Source organism: Acanthochromis polyacanthus, chromosome 9 (assembly GCF_021347895.1).
Source record: "Acanthochromis polyacanthus isolate Apoly-LR-REF ecotype Palm Island chromosome 9, KAUST_Apoly_ChrSc, whole genome shotgun sequence".
Classification (NCBI taxonomy): Eukaryota; Metazoa; Chordata; class Actinopteri; family Pomacentridae; genus Acanthochromis; species Acanthochromis polyacanthus.
In genome coordinates this window covers 32,631,696-32,654,022 of record NC_067121.1, presented here as the reverse complement: position 1 = coordinate 32,654,022, position 22,327 = coordinate 32,631,696, and the positions used below count along the sequence as shown (strand labels likewise).

The 22,327-nt window shown below is 39.2% G+C and overlaps 1 protein-coding gene across 1 annotated transcript in view; it reads right to left on the bottom strand.

Annotated features, from left to right (window-relative positions):
* LOC110965367 (vertebrate ancient opsin-like) overlaps nucleotides 1-22,327 on the bottom strand; it is a 78,546-nt gene that overhangs the window by 44,725 nt on the left and 11,494 nt on the right. The window contains exon 2 of the mRNA XM_051952914.1: nucleotides 21,677-22,005. Within this exon, the coding sequence (XP_051808874.1) occupies nucleotides 21,677-22,005 (329 nt within the window). The remainder of the gene's footprint in view (nucleotides 1-21,676; nucleotides 22,006-22,327) is intronic.

The following is a 22,327-nucleotide window of genomic DNA, read 5'->3' as shown; positions in this document are numbered from 1 at the left end:
ACATGCTGGCTAGACCTAAATGAGTAGTCTGCTGTCAACTGTCAGTCGGCACTTGCGGAAAGTTCTGTTTTGTTATGAGTTTGGTCTGAAAACATAAGCAGTACTATTAGCTCTGCATGGCGCTACAGAGGAGCGAGTGTTTTTGGCCAGTGGTTCAAAGTGTTTGAGTGACTTTGGTGTCTGCACTCTGGTGTCCTCTTAGGGACACCAACATGAAAGCTTTAGCACGAGCAGAATTGGGGTTGATATTTTCAGAATTTCTGTCCCAGTTTAGTTGTGATGGGAATTACAGGACGCACATTTACTGTAAGTGGCGTTTTGACGACTGTCATCAAAACTTTGTCTCATAACAGAGGTCTATGGCTCAAGTGTCAATAATTAATGTAGTGTTAATGAATAATTTAATCATTTTTACCCATGTGGTCAATGTGGTTTGAGTTTCTGGGTCAGTAATACACACAGGAAAGACTTTGTTTCTGTTGGAATATTACGGACATTTGAGACTTGTGGGCCACAAAAGGAACTTTTTCTCTCTGTCAAAACTTTTACCATGTAGCCAAGTTATACTGACTGAACTAACAATGCATATAGACATATGTTGTGTAGCTAAAATAATGCAATACATTTGTCTTTTAAATTAGACATACTTATTTAAACAATTACAATAGCTTCAAGATGTAGTATTCTTGACTATTACCTCATCCTTCATTGCGTCGGTTTCAGTAGAGAGTCAATTAAAAGTAATGAGGGACATCCATATGGGAGTTAAGATAAAGAGGGCTTGTGGTATATTACTTCTTTACTTTAATACCACCCATCTGAAATGCTCGTCTGTTTCTCTATGTAGCTCCTTTAATATATATTATTATTCTCACAGCCATAAAAAAACCCATTAGGTCTTTCAAATATGTTATAATCAGTCTTAATAACTGGAGAAAAATAAATGGCTTTGGAGCTGCTGTCAGACCAGCACATTTCAATTATGAATTAAACTAATGATACATCCTCCTGCCAGTTCTAAAAGGGGTCTCACAACTCTGGAGGGGTTTCATGGTGTCTGTACTTACAAAGGCTTGCTCACAAAAAGGCAGCTCACTCATTCCGTGTAAATGATGAGAGAGCAACACACTGGGCATTTTGTTATTGGTAATTTGTAATTAGGGATGAAGTGTAATTAGAGGCATCGCATTTCATAAGTGGAATTTAGTCGAACAGACGGAGGGCGAAGATAGAACGATGCAGATTTAAGAACAATGTGAGCTTCAACATTAGACATGTGTAGTGATTGTAGCAATAACTTATAATATCTTGATTTTTAATTTGAATTTTGTGTCTTGACACGCTATGCAATAAGTTAGATGAGAGGACAGACGCCATACCATGCCTGTGAGAAGTTTAAGCCAGTAGCTGCTTAACTTAGCTTAGCATGTCATTTGGAGATGCGAGGAAACAAAACCACAACAAAATTCTCCCACTAGCACATCTAAATCTCAACTCACGTTATTTGTTTGAACAAAACCTTGAGTGTAAAACAGACTATTTTTCTGCAAACCTAACCGGCTACTGGTGCTACCATGATAATGTATAGACATGAGTTGGCCAATTACTAATCTGTCCAAGAGTCATTTATTTTTCAGTGTCTTCCTCAGCTGTGTGTGTATATGTAGTTGTTTGACTATCTTTATGTGGACTATTATATAAACCTTGGGATTGAGGACAGTTTTCCAAAATGAGGACATTTGAACTTCACTTTGGGATGGAACTTAAATGAGCTGTTTGAGCTTCAGTCAGGGCAGTTATTTGTGAGAGTTATGGTTAGTTTAAGGGAAAGGGCTTGCATTATCAGTCACAGTCCTCACAAAGATTTGTATGTTTCTATCCGTGTGTTTTCCTTCAGTCCTGTTTAAGGTCATGCGGATAATGTACAAATACTCCTGGGTGGAGAGTGCAATTAAAAACATGCTCTCTTTTGTTGGATGGCCATGTTTTGACATATGTGCTCCTCAGTGATAGATGCTGTGGTAATCATTGTGTGGATCAGATAAAAGTCTTCAGTGCATATGGGGCATAAATATAACAGAGTGTGACTGAAAGGAGAAAGGCATAATTCCTGATTTCACTTCAACTTGACTGTTATTTCACTACAACTCTTTTTGATGAAATTACAAGACTGTTGGCAAGGTTCTCCAGTTATAGCACTGTTTCTCCAATGCAAATTTCCCATGCAATAATCTAAGTGGACAAAACCTTGAACACGAACACTAGCTCAGACATTACTTCCATATTTAACGTGAAATAGGTTAAGTAGCGTTTCCGGTGCCAAATGATGCAAGATGCAATAGTACAAGGCTGTCACTGATGCTGAATGTATTAAACTATAAAAACAATGGTTAAAGGGGTTGCTGAAGGCTGTGAGCAACCAGACTTTCCTATTTCCTATTTAATGTGCATCGATGGCAGTCAGGATTACCATGAACTTTGTACAGAGATCCACGTCGTTTTAAAGATGGATTAGATTTTTATCTCGTGCTATCAAGTCATACATTAAAATTTGTCCTGTAGCGTAGTGACATTGGTTTATGATCTAATGCCTGCAAATCTGAGATCATTCCCATCCATATTTAAAGTGTTTTGTGTTTTGTGCAAATAAACAAATCTTATTTTCCTACCATTACAAACGAGGATGGTGAAAATGGTAAATGTTACCTGCTGAACAACTGCACTTTAGTACTGCCATTCTGAGCAAGTTATGGTAGCGTTTGCATTCACCTCAGAGTACAGTCTACATCCGCATCCAGCTGCTGTAACATGTACACCCCCTGTCAAAAGTTTTAGGACACTTTCTCATTCAAATAAAGTAGACCCTGTCCTACAACCTTTGACAGGGGGTGTATCTACCAAATGTGGTACACATATGCAGCACATCAGGCTGAACAAAAAAGTCAGTGACAGCCACATTCCAAATCCAACAGGAAGTGAGCTATTTTGCGTTGAATGTCATATTTTTCCCATTTTTCATTTTTTTTTCTGGAGCAAACTCCTCCTAGGGGGAAACTCTGATTCACCTCAAATTCGGCCAGTACATACAGGAGGCCTTAATGAGCAAAAGTTATTAAAATCTTTTTCCAAATTCAAAGGGCGTGTCCGTGGCGGCCTCTGGAATTTTGATCCTTTGCCATGAAATTTCAAATGCTGTGTAAATGCCCTGAACATGCTCCAATCTGCCTGAAACTTTACATGTATGATCAGAGTCCTGTCCTGATCACATCCATATGATGAAATACACCCCCTGTCAAAAGTTGTAGGACAGGTTCTACTTTATTTGAATGAGACAGTGTCCTAAACCTTTTGACAGGGGGTGTACATTTTCCTAATGAGGGATCAGTGTTTTAAAAAAAAATCTTTTCTTATTTACTGCTTATTTTCATAGAAAGTAAGAAAATTTACCTTTTGGTTGGGTTAGAGGAATATCTGTGGGTTATTTCACATTTTTAAATTCCCATTTGTACAGCGTCTGAGTTTGTCGAGTGCAACATTACTTCTGTAGCTGGAGTTCATATTGCAGCTGTTAAGTTGTAACTTCGCAAGTTCTTTCCACTCCATGCCAGAACTCTGTTTCATAATGTCTGTTATATAGATATATATGTAAATATAACATGACAAAAATGCCCTGGAATTCAGATGGTCTGGAATGTAAGGAAAGGGACTTTTGCTAAATTAAATGTCACAGTTATGTTTAAAATAGTCTCAGCAAAAGGGCAAAAGATACCACAGCTTTAATGAAACCATCTATGGTACCTTTCTAATTTTGATTTTCTGTGATCTTTTCTGGAAGATAAGGATACTATCTAATTACCAGAATTGGCTTCATCACTAGAAAGCCTCCAAAGTAAGTAGATACCCATTATTTTCACAAAAACTTTGAATACATGGTTTTAGATTGTGCCAGATATTTTCCGAAATAATCAGTTATTGTATAAAGGATTTTACACACTGAAAAGTGCTCTTTATAATTCCTCAAAGGCCTCAATGTTTTGAAGTGTGCTGCCTACCTCGACTGACACCAATGATTTTCAGTGTACTTTTATGTTAAGACAAGAAAAAATGTGAGATTCTAAGTTTTGATCAATCAACAAACAAGTTAGTCATTGGAACTCCAGCTATTTTTGCTCTGTCTTTCTTGTATTTGTTGACAGTTCAGATGTCTTGAATGAGACTGCATTCCACCAAGAATCAGACATTCATTTTTGTTTTTTGTTTTGCCTTTTGAAAAGTTGGCTCTAATAGACCTTTTTTGTGAAAGAAATGACCATATTCAGTGTTTACACCAAGTGGGAATACATGACAAACAAAGCATTTGAGCATATGCGCATCACTCAAAATAAAGGCTTCTCACCATATTTTACTATCAGGTGTCCGCAACTGTCTCATTGTGACAAAAATGTCATATTTTCTGTTGCTTTCTGGAGAGGTGGAGGGGTGAAGATGGAATGGAAGTGATAAGAGCAACTGAGACAACCAAGGTGAAGAAGATGGATGATAATGACACACTGAAAGGGAAAGAATATGTGAACAGGGCACATGGAGAGCTCGGAGATGGAGAAAGAGAATGACACTACGAGAGCCTAGACAATAGCGAAAGACCAAGTACGAAAGCGTAGATTGAAGTCGTCACTGGCAGAAAATAGGCTGTTGTTGTACTGCGTGAGAGTGTGTGCAAAGATTCAGAAGCATAAGTACTGACAGCAGAAAATGTGTAACAGAAACAGAAGCTCCTCTGCAATTACACAGTCCTACTTTTTTGCCAATATCCCAACATTAACAGTGTGACAACTAAATTATATCTTTATTATGAATAAATCTTCTGATAATTTCCTCAATCACTGGACTACATGTTTAATCCAATATTTTATAATTCATGTTTAGTTTGAAACATTGAGGCTGAATATTGAAGAACTGCTCACCACAATTTCCGAGAACCTGGATTGATTTCCTAAAATGTTCAGTTTTGCTTGAGGAAAAGTCGAAATACATTCAATTTGCACCGATGTAGAATAGATCCTCACAGTTACAAAGCTGCAGAGTAGGAATGACTGAGACAATTACTTGTAAAAGCTGAATATTTGTCTGTCGATTGTCTAACTAATTAATCTAGTTAATATTAATCAACTATTTGTTTTTAGAACTAAACAATATATAAGGCTACGCAATGATTTGATTATCTCAATCACAAATTTGGCTTCCTGAAGTTATGTTAACATGATCAACTGCAATAGTGACATTTGAAATACATGCTGTCTTCAAAAGAAACTCTCAGAATAGAAAACTTTCTATGTACACAGATCCCTTTGTCTCAACTTGAGTAAATGTGACATGCAACATGTTCTTTTATTCTTTTCAAACTCATTTTTGGTCTTGCACTTGTCTGAGTAGTTGTGCTGCAGTAACTGAATGGAGACTAGAGGCTTCTCTGTGCACTAGCTGGCCAACAAGTACAACATTTCGCAAACATTGGCAAATTGTACTGTGTTTCGATGAGTAGATGTTCAAGCGATTTGGCATTTTGAATACTGTGTTTATATTTTGCCTTTAGGATAGGTGAATCTTCTTTAGTTGATTTTTTGACACAATGATTTACACTGATGTTAGCAGGAATGTAGTCCAACATGTATGTGAAATCAGCTCTTTGAAAATATTTTGTCCCCAAAATGAATTAATAATTTTGATCTCAGTATTGATTAAAATGACTGTGATAATCATTGTGGCCATATTCATGCACCCCTAACAATCAAGCTGTTAGTATTGCTAGGTTAATGTCAATAATTTTAAAATCAGAGAAAAAAAAACTCTTTGGAAAGAGTATTTGTTAGATACAATAAATAGATGTACTGCTTGTGAAACAGGTAGAGAAACTTTTCCCCAGTACCTTTTGTCGATGTCAAAAAAGTGGCACAAGTGTAATTTCTTAATCCAAAGCCCACCAGCTAATTTGCATTTAAATTTCCCCTCTAGTTCTCTCTCTGCCTATTTTTGTGAAATATGATAGCAGGTCATGAAATTACCAAAAGGTGGGGAAAAAATCTGCTTGTGGCCAATCACTTTAACATATGATCAGCACAAGGTCACTACATCTGATGTAGGCCAGCACTAAATTAGGACCCCAGCAGTCACAGTCTGTCACTCTTCCTCCTCCCTCCTCCTCGTTGCTCTTTAATCTCTGTGCCTCCATCACTTTCTCTTGATATTTTCATCTCCCTCCCTGTCTCCATCTCTACCTCAGTGCTACATTGCCTGCAGGATGTTTGAGAAATGTTGTAGCACTTGAGAGTATGGCTAGAAATCCACAAGGGCATACAGATGGGGGAGAAATTTAAAGAAACGTGAATAAATGATTAGTTAAACACAGTGAATGGAGATGCTTCCACAACACATGGTGCAATTAAGTAATTAACATCTATTCGTGCTCTGGGGCAGGTGTAAAATGGTGAGCAGGCAGTTGATTCTTTGATCATGATGGCAAGGGGAAGATTTATTTTGAAAGAGGGTCATTGTTGTGGCATGGAGGGCAGGAGCTTCAGTCACAGACTTCAGTAAGAACAGTGAGTCTGCATTTAGATTTTTAGGAAGGACATACAGATATATTAAAATGTGGTATACAAACGAAGAAAAAGTACAAAGCTTTTGTAGAAATGCCTTCGCTTATTAATGTGAGATGAATGCTAAGTTAAAAAAAATATTATTTAGTGTTGAGAGGCTTTTGCTTGTGGCACGTACCCAATCAGACAATGCTGTTGGACTGGAGATTACAGACATGAATTTATTCTGATTTGTTTTGGAAACCGTAGAGTTTCCAAAAAGCATATACATGTAGACGCTGTTCCAACACTTTGCAGTCACCAAAACAACAATAGACTATCCACTTACATCTTTGTCTGGGATGTATTAGAATGTATTATTTACACTACAAAAAAATATGTGGATTTCCGACCACCTAAGCAGGTAGCTTGAGTAACTGGATCACAATAGGTGTTGGCGATTGTGCAGGGGTGACATTTACACTTTAATTCAGCGCTGCCTTTTTATGATCCGATAGTCCAAGATATAGTTCAAAACCAAGTGCAATTAGTAGCTACTCTATCTCAGATATTATGCATCTAATTTGATTATTATTATCTTGATTTCGACTGAAATATCAAGGCAGATACCAGATTATGTAAAATCATGCGTAAAGGGCCCCGCTGTCATATAAATACACAACTATTGATGTGCCTTTGTGGTGATACAATGGCCTTTTCCTTGCGTCACACAATGTTTTTGCCTCAAGTATTTTGGCGACTTGTCATGCATCAAAGTGAGACGAAAAGCATTGAGAAAGTGGAGCACACAAATCTCTATTACGCTCAGTATATTGTGTTTACCTCTCAGGTGTGATCCAACAAGATGGAGCGATAAGGAAATGTATCATAGCCTTTGATGAATGAGTGATATATGCAGTACGTTGAGGATGTTTCTTTTCACTTATTGTCCGGCACACCAGCTTGGGTGGTGGAGACCCAAGAACTGTACATTCTGCTGTTTCCCTCGTAACGCAAAATGGCAGCAACCTGGTCCAAGTGCAGAGAGCTCTTATATCGAAGGGATTGAAAAAGAGAACATACGTATAATTTATTCCTCTTGATTCCAAAACAGGCTATTTCCAATTATGCAAGGATATGCTGTCCCTTTGGACATAAAAATACCCAAACTCTTTCTCCCCGTGCTCTGCTGGGCTTCATGCTCTTTGACTCGCTGAGACAGTTCCTGAATATTAGAAACAAAGCATTCAAGGTTTAACGAGTTTCACATTTCCTGAACTGGCAGCCAGTGATAACACAACTGCTGATTAATTAGCTCATTGTTAATTAACAGAATAGGATGGGGTTGCAGCCAACTGATTGTCCTCCGTACTGCTCCAAGGTTTGTTGTATTTGTGGCCTTTGAAAATACCTTCAGCCACTGTTGGTGGGTCCGGTTTTCTTGCTACGTTAGCATATTGCTGCTGAAGTGTTAAGACAATATCCCAAGGGGCCGTGTCTGAATACATCTAGGCAAATAAAGCCAGTGGAGATTTCAGCTAAGAGGGACTGTGTTTTGCAGCTCCTGTGTAGACCTTGGACTGGTTTTAGAGATCTAATTTCACACTGCTGAAGGTAAACTTGTGCAGTTTTAATATTGACAAAAGCTTGAATATCTATTTTACATTTATTCTTGACTTTTAAATGCCCTTTTTTTATTTCAGTACCCAGAGATACTGGCAAAATGTGATTTCACACCTTCAACATAAATGCAGCTGCTTTGAGGTTTATATGATAATGGTTTGGTTTGTTTTATGAGTCTGTGGGGGACTTTTCTGAAGTTGCAGCAGTAACACATTAAGTCTTGCTTACAGGGAATCCTGAGAATCCTAAATCATTAATAGAAGGGATTTCCCCAGGCTGAATACAGGAATGCTGATGTGAGTACTGGCAGAATTTATGACCACCACCAGAAACATCCATCCATCCATCCATCCATCCATCCGTCCTTCCATCCATCCTCTATACACCCCTTTATCCTCACTAGGGTCGCGGGGGGTGCTGGAGCCTATCCCAGCTGACTCGGGCGAAGGCAGGGGACACCATGGACAGGTCACCACCAGAAACAAAAAATACAAAATGGCATTCAGATGCTTTACTGAGATTTGGGTCACTGTTTGACTCCATTCCAGCTTGATTTAACACTTGTTCTCTTGTCTGAAGTCACTAAGCCTCGTACAGGTCTCTATCAGGGTGCTCTTTTACTCGCGAAACTCCCTTAATGTTCCACCTCTATTGGTCGCAACAGTAATGAACAGTTAGAAGCTTGACCTGGTGGCGCCATGTACTACAGCTGATTTTCAACACTTATAAGTGCTGTCAAGTACTGGCAAATACTAAAGAGCATTGACTGGATCAGAATCCAAATTTTAAAAAATGATCTTTCTCTACTTGAAAGCCCTTTGACTTCATGGCTGTTGCTTTAAATGTGCTATATTGGGAATATTTTGATAACCCTACAAGTTAACTCTCTTGATATTCGTTAAAAATAGTTATCTAGAGACTGGGTGTATCATTAGTAGTGTTTGCACAACAGTTGTAAATAACTGAGTTAATATTAAAGCCATGTTGCATATGTGTATAAACACATTTTGATTGACTCAGGCAAATTTAATAGACATAGTAAACTGCTGTATTGTCATGGAGTCAATGCTTGGTAGATTCATGGTTTTTCATGCATAAGGCCAAAGCCAAAAACTACCACAGAAATAGCCTGTGAAAGCTTTGCACATTTTAACATTCTGTGACTGATGTGCCAAAGAATGAACAAACAGCATCTGTTGTCTGCACTGATAAAGACTTCAATTTCCCATTACAGGAAGAGACAGGGCGAGAAAAAAAGAGATGACAGCGCTGACAGACACTTACAACCCTGCACAAAAAGTAAAGAGAGCCTCTGTCTATTTGTCCGCCTGCCTTCTTCTCTTTTTCATTTCTGTTCTTTAAATCCACCGAGCATTTGATGGACAGGGTAAAGCTTAGTTTAGTGTTTAACTTAGCAAAGAGGATATGTTGACATCCTGGCAAAGGTAGAACCAAGTCATGTTTGAAAACTGATACACATAAGCCCATAATTATGATGTTGAGGAAACATAATTCTCAAGTTCCTTCTCACTGCCTGCTCCCTCCTTTCCCTCTGATGGTTGCTGGTACTGTACAGCCAATGAGGGTGAGCTGGTGCCTTCACATCAACTTGATCGAGTCTTTTCCATGTGGACCGCTCCGGTGAGCGTCGCATTATTAGATAGGGGAGTTGAGCACTTTTACTTTTTGCCGGACAAGTTGCTCGGCTTCTTTTATCTGTCCCACCTGGTGTTCCAACACGTGACCTGACTGGAGAACCTTTGTTTTACATGGAGTTGTAGGCAGGAGAAGTGCGAGCAGCATGGTGAGCCATTGAAATGAGCTAAAGATGAAGAATGCACATGTGATCCTGCACAGAGACGCGACAAAAGGTGAGAAAAAGAAACAAAGAAACTGAAGACGTGTGGTAGATATATGAGAGAGAGAGAAAAGCAGGGAAACACAGATAAAGACAAAGGGAACACTGTTACTTTCCCCTGCCTCCTCCTTCATCTATACAAAGAACAGTGTGTGCTTTGTAGAGAGGAAAGACAGTAATTAGATAAGGTGTGAAAAAAATGCAGAAATTTTGTTTATGCAAAATAATCAGAACAGAGGAAGAAAACCTGGCATGCAAGAGGACCACATTGTTATTAGATCGGTTGGTATTCATCTTCCTTCACAGTTGTTTTAGTGCCACACACATCAGGCTGATGAGCAATTTATCAGGGCAGACAGAGCAAGAATGTTCATGAAAACACACAAACACACATGTATTATGTATCTGTGACTTCAGAGGACATTACATTGACTTTATTTTCTACTTGACATTCATTTTCTGGAGACTCACTGGTTCCTTTCCATATCAAATCATCAGATCTTCGCAACAATTTGATAGGACAAAATGTAGATATTTATAAAGAAACTTGCCAAATTGCAGCTTGATATATCCAGTACTCCCTGGGATACATTTTTTAGTTACCCATCGACTTTTTCTCAGTGCATTTTTTTCACACATTGAAATTTGAGGCTATCTTTGAATAACAGTATCTCAGTAACTTTTTAAGATAACAGCCTGACACTTTAGATTTTTCTCATGCCACTAAATAAGAATTTGGAATATTAGACAAGTAATGCAGTGATCATTTCCAAAGAAATTACATTCAACTACATAAGTCTCCTCCAAACTAAGGTTTGTGACTACAAAGTAGGGCCAGAAAATGAAAAATATGGCCACATAAAAAAGTGGAAGTTCTTAGTTATATTTCAAGAACCATTTTGAAACGCTTGAGCTGTTTTCTACTTGGATTAGGCTATCACCAATGTTTACTCTGCCTCGGTGGAGTTATGTGATGAATGAGGTTGGTTTGTCTGTCTGTTTGTCTGTGTGCAACATTACTCAAAAATGGACAAACGGATTTGGACGAAATTTTCAAGGAAGGTCAGAAATGATGCAAGGACCAAGTGATTAGACTTTGACAGTGATGCGGCTTATAGTCTGGATCCACGGATTTGTTAAAGATTTCTGTGTCATTGTGAGGTAGTGGCACGGCGTCACTGTAACTGTGACAGGAAATGAACATTACACCAGCTGTGATCCTACTACAAATCGACGGTTGTGGACTTATCGGGACTTATCCATCTGGAATTGTACAAAGGATTGATTAAATTATTGTGGGGGTGTTTCCGAGTCCCATCAATTCCCATTGCCCGCTACATATTTAGGTCACGTGATTTAGTTTTCCTACATAACGTGCACATGCATAACACACGCCTGCGCTCAATGCAAGGTCATTTTGTTTGTGGGTACATCTACACTACATGGCCACACTCTATAGTGCTGTGATTTCTGCCACGAGTATTTTCAAGATTTCAACCATCGGAAGTCATTCGACTAAGCTTGCCTTGGTGGAGTACTGCGCTCTCTGAGGGCTTTTCTTGTTTTGTTTTTGTCATGCAACTTGTCAAATCTGCTTAATCAGTTATGGATGTCCAACAAAGATAAGTTTTTTTCATATTAGTCAACACATATTTTATGTTAAAAAAGCACTCTATACATTTTGTTATGTAGTATTGTGACATGCAAGTGCATATGGTTCATAAAGTATCACTAGTTGGCTTCTGCAGGATTTATCTTTCATTAAAGTGTGCTCAAAGATAGGACTTTTCTTATTCTTATTTAATGCCAAGATGATGAATCACACTGAAAATTTCAAGCTTTTACCTTGAATAGTTTGTGAGATATTGAAATCCAGACATACTGTAGCTTTAAATGTCAAGTTGCTGAAAGTGGGTTGATGGGCAATTAAAATTTAAAAAAAAATCTCTGAAAATATTTGATATATCATGCCAAAATTTCACAGATGCCATTTTAAATATTCATAGTTTAGAATTTAAAAAAAGTTTGAAGCTAATCAGAGCTGATCGAGCAGCACGCCACTGATGATATTTGAGATGGAAAAACCCCACTCTGACCTTAGCCATAGCTACTGGCACTGACCCAGCTGTACCCTGACATATCTTCACTATAAGATTTAATTATTTATGTTATTGGGATGTGCATTTTGTGTGCTTGAGGAAGACACATCCACATAATGACAGTGTGTGAACCTATTCAGTAGTCATTTTAAACAGAAATACCTCGACCACACACACACACATCATTGTATATTTGAGAAAACATGATACTCACAGAATTTGAGCGAGTTGTAATCCTGGAAAAATTGCTCATCGACCTGTTCTTGCAAACTGTTGTGTGTGCGGTTCTGTGTATGTGTGTTAGTGCATGCATGTGTGTTACCCTGGAGAGAAAGCAAGCATCCTTCCACTCTGTCTCCCCTCATACTCCTCCAGCCAGTCAGTGTGGGACAGTGTGTGAAAAACCGAACACGGGTTACCTCATGCCACGGTTCACGGCCAACAGGAGGGGAAAGAGGAGCAAATCATCGAAAACACTGCCAGGATGAGCTGCTGTCCTCCTCACCCCAGAGCAGACAACCACTGCTGCATATTCATCAACGTCATCAGGGCCAATATTCATACAGCGTCTCAGAACCACTGCTCGGATTTCAAGGTAACTGTTGATTAAAAACACTTTGTTGTTCACGATGCGTCCTATGCTTGTTTTTTACCCTTGTGTTGTCTTAGGGTCAAAAATGGCCCGACCACTATGTTTAATAGCAGAGAAACCCCTCTAAATTACCTTTTTTTAATTTGAAATTCGACAAATTTTCCTGAAGTGTTCCCAAAATTAGAAAAAGATCACAGTCACAACGGACTAAAATCCACACAATGAGAAACTGAGATTATGTTTGCTATTAATTGATCTCAGAAAAATATCAGCTTTCATATGCACTGTTGTTTCCCTTCATAAAATGCATTTAAAGCTACTTTCTGGTACTTTCTGAGGATATAGAAATATGATCTCTTGCTAAATAAATAATTTTACACCTATGCATCACCTTTAACAGAATTACTAGTGAGAATAAACCTCTACTTTAGTAAAGAAAACGATATAATAAAAAGGAGAGGTGTCCACTGATTAAATACAGTCCTTCTGCCCTCTGAAGAGCAAAAACCTCAGACATTCACAAAGTGTGTGATGCATGACAAGTTGTTTCTTCATGTAAAATAGATTTTGGGTTGAAAATTCAGTTAAGTTGCTTTTTTTCAGAGGCTCAGGGGAGGCGGGTCTTTTTTGACCCTTAGGACACGGACGTGTTCAGGATGTTAAGCCCACACGAGGGTTCACACTTCCAGCCTGGTTTATTTCCGATTAATGTGGTCACTGTACCTTAATGGGTCAACTTTGCACTCTTGTTGGGGAAATATGAAGTCGTAAGAAGAAAAAATGTCAATGACATCAGCATGAGCTTCCTGCAGATGTCTAAAACAGCAAATTTTCACATGAATCATTTAAATACTTCTTTTCAGCATGACCAAAAGTAAACAATGACAGTATCAATGATCTCCATCCAGGCTGTTTGGCTGACCTTGTCACCGGCATATTCATCAGCACACGCTGGTTTGTTTACATGCGTGAGGCTGACTTTGACTGTGGTCGTACTGTCTTCTGAGGAAACGCAGCAGTTAAACACAATGATGGATTACCCAGAGGACAATTATGAGGACGACAGGAGGTCATTTTAGTTTTAATGCTTGTCTGTCTTTGCTGGAAGTTAAGGAAACAGCTGAGGAGCTAAATCAAACAAGACGAGACTCAGACGATGGAGGCAGACGGACAGAAGGACGTCCTGAAAGACAGCGTACTTTAGGAAACTGGTGGTACTTTGGTGGTCACTGCTCTGTTGGAGGACCTGTTGATACTTGGAAAATCTCCATGTGTCCAAGGGATGACAGTAGTTCCAGCTGTGGAACGATAACTCATGATTCTGCCAATGCACCATCTACTTTGTAAGCACTGCCTGGTGTCAAACAGAAAGCAGGAGTCGGTTAAATACTGGGTTTTTGATCATACTTAGGATTGATGGGAACATAAACAATCCCAACCAGCTGTTATTGCATATTTTATGTCTGAAAATGTTTCACAATAATAGCTATGTTAAGCAGTAAGGCTTTCTACTGCTTTTAATTTGGACTATGTGTGTCTTGTAGATTATGGCTGAGTTGCTCATTTACCTCCATTAATGAATCTGTGATACCATGATTGCAGTAACTTGTTGGGTTGATCTTGGTCCTCATGTTAGCAGAGACCTACTTGCTATAACAACAAAAACTAAAGTATTGGGAGCAAATGTGAACTGATTTTCTTATTAAAACATTGTGTGTGCCTATATTGGAAGCCTGCTTCAAATAAGCCCACTGCATCTGAAATACATAAAAGCCTCACTTCCTGTTTGACGAATATGCACTTTACACCGAAATAAACATAATGCAAATAGACAAAATGAGCTATTAGGGTCTGGACCAACATTATGAAGAGAACCCTTAATTGCAATGTTGCGATTGCATATCAATGATAGCTGAGGAGCAAGCTTCCATCTGTCGATGATTTGACCTAGCAATGTTGTTTTATACCCCCAAGAAACTCTAAAAAAAGGCCTGAGAGCTTGTGCTCCCACATTTGTGTGAGGAGGAACAGTTTGGCTGTTTTGATCCAGTAGGATGCACAGAGTCATCTCTTTTGAAATGTTCACTACATGCACCACCGTCTGCTCAGCGGAGTCCATTAGTAATTGTTTTAGGGTCGATTTGCAGAGCAACAAACCATAACTTGAGTCTCTCTTTATCGAGCAGCGGCAGGCGATGAAAACGGCTTGTTGTGTATCGTGTCAGCTTCTTATTGCTGTCCAGAAACTTGCAGACATGAACGATTGTACCTGCTTTGCTGCACTAAATGTAACTCAGTCCACTGCCTCACATGTGTAGAACAAACTGGTGTGTGTGGAACAAGTTACCTCAGATTCCCTATCACACTGGGATCACTATCTATAAGATTTAAATGGCACTACTACTTTTACCAATACTGCTTATTGATCCTATGCTTTAATGCTGCTCGCATCTATAATTTTTTACATATTTTGAAGGGAAAAAATAAATTAAGAACAAAATGAATGTTTCATGTCAAATGTGGATCATAGATAAAGTAAAGATGGAACCGGTGAAATAAAATGTGCAAGACAACTTTTATGCAGCAATAATAAATAGGACATCTGCATTTTTAATTTCTTTAGTATCGAGAGAAGAAGCGATAACACCACTGCTTATTGATCCTCCGGTCTTTAATCTTAATTAATTTGATTCTGAGGCCATTTTGGCACCTATCTTTACTAATACAATTAGCAAAATGCCGTTCCAGTTGACTGATTTCTGTGTTTACATTCAGTCGGACTTAAAAGCAATTGTTTAAAATGATTCATGGAAAAGTGAGCTTTTCTGGAAAGCTGCAGGGAGCTAATGTTGGCACCCCCTAATAAACTGTTCACACATTTTGCTGAATAGGTACAACAGAGAGAAGAGTTGAAACTTAGAGCCAAAACTGCTGCATTAATGGGAGATACAGCAGGTTGAAATAAACCATAATTCTTCTATGAGCTATTCAGTTAAAAACAATGAATTTCTCTGCCTGTATTATGAACTTTCACTGGATGTTTCTACAGATTTATCGTGTTTCTGCTCTTACATCTATTTTAAGTGTTACATTTCAGCATGAAGCTTAGGAGTAGAAATGATTGCTAAATTGTATGAATTAACAGTATTTTTTTTATTGACTTGTCTTAGTAATATGAACTTTTTTACTAATGTATTTATATCTTCATATCAGCACTGTGTGTTGCAAGAAATCCTGTGATACGACCAAAACAACAGCAAATTTATCTTACCATCAAGTCTTGTATGGATCCAAAACCTGATTAAGTTTTTTTTTTTCTGTGCCATAGAGCTCTACTGATGTCCAAAAAAGTATTAAATGCACATCACTGAGTCCCGCTGTTGCACTGGGTGACATCTTTCTTCATTACAAACACTCTGTGTGCCTTCGTTTATTTAGACAACAGCTCCCCAGACTAATATCGGTGTTCACTTTCACAGTCTCTTAGGTAGAAGTACCTTCTCAGGGAAACTGTTCTCTCTCTACACTGCTTTGAGAGCTTGTTAGGTGACTTATCACAACTTTTGACTAGACTGAGATTAATTAGGAAATTTGCCATGTCTGAGGCAGAGTCGGATCAATGCGGCAAGTGTGAATTCATGTCTAATGGATGAGATGTGTTAGATTCATGCGATAGTGCTGAAATAAGTGCTGTGAAGGAACACTAAGGGCAGCAGAGACCTGCAGGAGCTGCCAGCCCAACTTTGAAGACTTATTCAGGATGTACAAAATCCACTGTCCCAACTGGTCTTGATCTGTCATCAATAATGGTACGTGTCCACAGGATCCGTCACTTTTACGCTTTCCATTCATTTTCTATGTGAAACTCCCCACATTGTATTCTGGTAGCGTTGTATTTCAAGTGAAGGGGGTCTGATCCACTAGCTACCCACTGCTCATTAGCATAAAGTTGAGGTCTCGTCTACTTGATGCAAATGAGCTGCATCGAGTGGAGGTCAGATGTCGAACAAAACTTTCATAAGACCTCTAAACTAAACTCAAATGAGGACAGATTCAGCAACTGTAGAGCTTATTTCTTGCCTCAAATGTTTCCAGAAATGCTTTTCGCTAAACTGTTTTTATAATAAAAGAGAAAGTTTGCGAGCAAGCCCCCAAGTTGGTCCGAATGACTTTACAGGACTGGTTTCCGGTGACTGGTTTTCATCAAACAACCTAGTGGGCCACTAGTGACACCCCGATCAGTGTTGGGGAAACAGCGCAGTGTTTCCTCTGGGATTTTTTTCAGCAGCAGTGGCAGACTCTCCAGGATGCGCAACAAACAAGTGACGCTTGACTGCAGATTTTACTTTTACAACCCGTTTATTGAATGGCCAGCTGAAAATAGCTTTTTAAAGGCTGAAAAATATTTGAACAAGCTCTTCTGAAAACGCAGTCAACAGTTACATCATAGCATGTAGATATTAGCTTAATGCTATCAGTTAGTTTACTAACGTTAGCGACACTGAGTTGGCACGGGCCCAATTAACTGAAGCTACCGATGTGTTACGGAACGTTAGCTGGTTATCAATATTTTGCAAATGTGTATTTAACTTGTAAAATCTATTATGAATTATCTTAAGCTAATAGCTTTTCTCTGGCAAGTCGCTGCCCTGTTTTCCAAGACGATACTCCTCTGACTCTCTGACCTGTTGCCTGGTGTCGTGACATCACTTTCAAGACCACACTCTTGCGAGTAATTACCGTCGTAGATACTGAGCAAGATAGTTATCTTTAGTTTACCTTCGTACTCGCGAGTACCCGACCCAGAGCAGGACTCTGTTGTGAAGGTGGAGACATGCAACGGTGGTGTATTTACCACAATAAAAAGAAAGAAAATTGCAGGAACGGCGGCTAGGATTTAGAAGTGGCGACCTGCCACTCCTAAATGAATGTAGAGGAAACAGTGCAGCATGTTGCCTCGCATGTAAAAATTCCCATGTGAACATGTACTTTAACTGTTCAACGAAAACTGCTTTATAATAATTAATGTGTCAGACCATTGTCAACACTCTGTGGTACCTACAGTGTGTTGAACTGGTAGATATCAGGGAATGTGAGTGGAACTGGAAACTTCCACTCCTTCCTCTTGGACCTATTTGCTCCCATTGCTCTCGTGCGTCCCGCAGTGGTCGGCTCAATATCACTCAATGCTCAACTCAGATTTCACTCCACTTAAATTGGTCACCATTCACTCCAATAAAAGAAAGTAGTTGCACATGATCTGTATTTTCATTGTAGCTCCAATTGTGATCGGCGTAAATAAAACTGTGGCAGATTTCCTGGATTCCTTCCCAGTCAGCTCCTCTCTAAAACCCTGGTAGGCACTGATACAACAAAGGTTTGGGTTCTCTGTTGTCTCTAGCTATTATCAGCACAACACAAGCTCATATTAGGTTACACTATTGACAATACATGTTCCTGCTCGTGTGCAGTGGCCTCTACCTGACAGGATTTCCTTTCCAGAGACAGTAGGAAGTGATCGTTATTATTCATGTGGGATTTATAACTTAAGCACCCACAGTCTTCATAATGAAGAAACATTTCAAAGTGGTGCGATACTGTGGCTCACTGATGCATTTCTTATAGCTTTATGCTTAATAAATAAGGCTCAAGTTGTTCTGAATGTGAACTTTTAAACTAAATGATGTGTGCATGGTTGTCCATTCAAAGTACCTACTGCCCAAGACTTAGAGACTGACTTTATGGACCTACAGTGAGAGCAGCGGTGGTAATTTCAGTGTGATATGGCCCCCGTTTGTGCTTCATAGCTATAATTGCCTCTGCTATTGAACTGCAGTTTCAAATCAGCTGCAGAAGAAGTGTTCATGAAGCAGCTGCAGGTTTCAGTTCGGCGGTTCACAGCTTTTGGAGGACGTTGTTCAAACTTTAAAATGTTACTTTAACTGCCAGAGAACAGTGGTGGGTAAATCACTGTGAGTTTTTACAGAGTGGATTTTCTTACTCACCGCTGAGAGACGGAACAAGCATATATTCAGCTGTGGAAATGATACTGAATCTGTGACCTGTGACTCACTTTAAAGATGACTCAGCGGCAGGTCTTTATTTTAGGCCTCGCTGAGGAATTTAATAATCAATAACGTTGTTACATAACACACAAATGTTGTTACTGTATACCGTGATCACTATGTTTACCTGAACAATAGCTTTTTCAATTTTACTGCATTCTTCATTTACTTTTGTACATAACTGTTTTTATATGTTTTCTTTCTAATTAAATCATTTTTTCATCTCTCAGAACAACTTCCACACTGTTTAGGTGACAGTTTGAGTCCTAATAAAGACAAAAGCACTGTCTCTTGTGATATTTAAATTGAAGTAGTTTTTCTTTTTTTTGTATATTCCTTATTAAATTTATAGCCGTATCAAGTGTCTAGAAGCTTTGGCAGATTTTGTTTTATTGTTCCGCTGTGAGATTTGCAGCATCTGCTGAATCAGCTGGCACTGAAATAATGATCCCATCCTATGAGACTGCTGTATTATTATACATCATTATGTTAGAAAATCTCTTTTGGCTGTAATGGAAGTTATTAAACTTCCAATAGAAGTCTTTTTACCACTTAGTATCCATCATTGATACCTTCCTAACATTTCCTTAAGACATAGGATTAATGTGTAAAACAGAAAGGAGCCTACAAGCTGAGCTGTTGGTGATAGAGGTCATGATAGCTTGTGTGTTAATAGACTCACATCTTCCTTAGAGTCTTACTGGAGAACTCTGTCTTCGTTATCATTTTACGGCGGTCCTTTGTGTGCTTTGTTGATTCAGCAGCAGTGATAGTTAGATGATGCCAGCTCCTCGTGGGTTTGACAGCAGTGGCTAAAAAGCCCGCAGCTCTCTTTCACAATGACTTCACTTTTGCTGCAACTAATGGATGATGCACTTTTGAGGTGTGAATGGAGGTTTGATGTGTTGCCGTCTTCAGCTGTCTCGAGGCAAATGGGGACACTGGTGACGTGAGGGTCGACCACAGTTGGGCTGGTTTGGGTAAGCCTCATAGAAAATTCTGTGGGTTTTTGGGGAGTCAGGTCAAAAAATGATCTACTCCGGCCATGTTTGAATAGCTTAAAGAAATTTACAATGCATTAAGCTAGACTGGTTCCACCTTCTCGTCTCTTTTCTCGGAGGATCGAGGTTGTCTTGCGCCCCGCACCAATAAATAGGTGTAGAACGGCGTCACGATGGGGTTCAGGGTGCGACAAATAATAGACATAGTCAACACAAAACAATGGCTAAACTGTTTGCCAACAAATTTAGTTGTCAGTTATTTGATGATATAAATCAGAAGGCTCTAAAACTCATGACTCCATCTGGCCTCGGCATCAGCGAAGATGTTTCTTAAGCTACAGCTTCAGTGGGGCACCCTGGTTGGAGACGGACATAATGATCAGAAAACTCACCAGTCCCATCCATTAGTTTTTACCAATGTAACAACACCAGCCCAGACTCGGGTTGAAGAAGTGCAGCCGGTGGGCAACTTGTCCTTGGGAAGTTATAATAGAAACTGGGACCCTACCTTAATGCTGCCATCAGTCTGTCGCTGACCCTTGCTGGTCCCCCATCAGGAAGAGACTCAGTGGTGTGCCAGCCATCAGACTGACATCCATTAAGATTTTACTGGCCTGGTTTTTCTCTTCAAATGCCCTCAGTGACTACCTGTCCTTCAGGGTGCACATGAGAACATGCTGCATACGTGTTCTGGTCTAAACCACTGGGTTTAACAACTTTTCAGCATAATATAATAAAGCTGGGCATAGGAAATGTAAATATTGAAACAGCAATTTGCATAAATAATAAAAACACACATATAATACAAAAGTGCACAATGACCTAATCGCCACACCAGTTTAAAAGAAAGAGGAACTTATATATTCTTAATGATATTGACCATTAAGCCAACCGGATTATTCTGTTACACCCTAATACTCTTGATATGGCCCAAATCTAATAACAATAGCATACTTACATATGCAGTTTCTGTTCAGCTGATGAATATAAGTACAATATTTACTGCAGTTCTCTTTTATGGTCTCCACCTATTCCTAAAATGCTCTTCATTTATGATCCCCATGTAACCAGACAGGACTTGAGCAGTTTTGCAAAGAATAATGTAGTAAATTTGCAGTGTCCGGATGTGCAGGACTCATGCAAACCTATCCACACAGGCTCAGCTGGTATGTAGCTAAGCAGTCACGTATATCGCGGTTTATGTTTTTGATTAAGTGGCATTACAGTGTAGAAACCTGTTTTCTCTTTGACATGAAAGTGGGTTTTGTTGCAAATCTTTGTCAAAAAAGCCAAATTACATTAGCCACGATCCAATGCTGAAAAGCTATAAAACTGGAAAACTTCCAAAGAGGGTGAATACTTTTTATAAAATGAGTTTTCAGAGACTTTCTACAGACAGCTGCCTGACTTGTTGAGAACGGTGACGGTGAAAGAGAACAGTAAAGCTGCGGGCTCTAGAAACAAAACGTTAAGCTCAAAGACAATTCAATCCAGTGCAATTCAATTTATATAATGTCAAATCAGAACATGTGTCATCTGAGGGCACTTTACATAGTAAGGTCAAGAACTTACAGTATTGTAGACAGAAACTCAACAGTTTCCCCCTGAGGAAACGCTTTGTGACAGTGAGAAGGAAGAACTCCTTTACTGAAATACTCTGTAGAGCTGCAGTCATTTGATTAATTATTCATGTAATAGTGTTTAGATCAGCTTTAAACAATAAAAGCTTGTTAGATTTTTAAAGTAAAGGTGCCAGCTTTCACATTTTCACCACCGATTTAGAGACATAAACTCAAAGCTGATGTGGAAAGGAAACTCGGCTCTTCTGTTCAAGCAAGCCTTCCCATCCTCACAGTGACTCACCTGTCTGATGGCACAAAGAAGCTTCCCGTAGCAGAACACGATCACCAGGAACGGCACGATGAGGCAGAAGACAAACAGGCAGATGATGTAAGATATGTTATTCGCCGTCCTGGCCTTCCAGTCGACAGAGCAGGTGGTACCGGGACCCTCTGGGCCGTAGTGGCTCCAGCCGAAGAGCGGCGGCACCGTCCAGATGAGGGAGTAGACCCAGGACAGGGTGATGCCCATGGAAATCTTACGGTAGTTGGAGGAATCGGCCTCAGTGGGGGCCATCATGGTGCTGTAGCGCTCATAGGAGAGGACAGCCAGGGAGATCAGGGACACGATGCCTGCAGGGTATCCAGGACACACATACATAGGTTTGTATGCATCAAATAACTATTATTTTCATTGTTTTTAGCTCTACAAAAAGCCCCAAAAATGGTGAAGAACATTGATCAGTGTTGCTCAAAATTTGTTTCCACTCATAAAGGAGTAGGCTAAATAAGAGAAAACATTCAAATTTAAAAAGCTTAAATAAAAGAATTCTGTCTGTTTTTTTTAATTCAAAATGATCAATTGATGATCATAATAGGTACCAATTAATGTAAGAGTGTACAACTACTTGATTAATCATTGCAGGTTCAGTGTGGTTTAGACAAAGTGTGGATT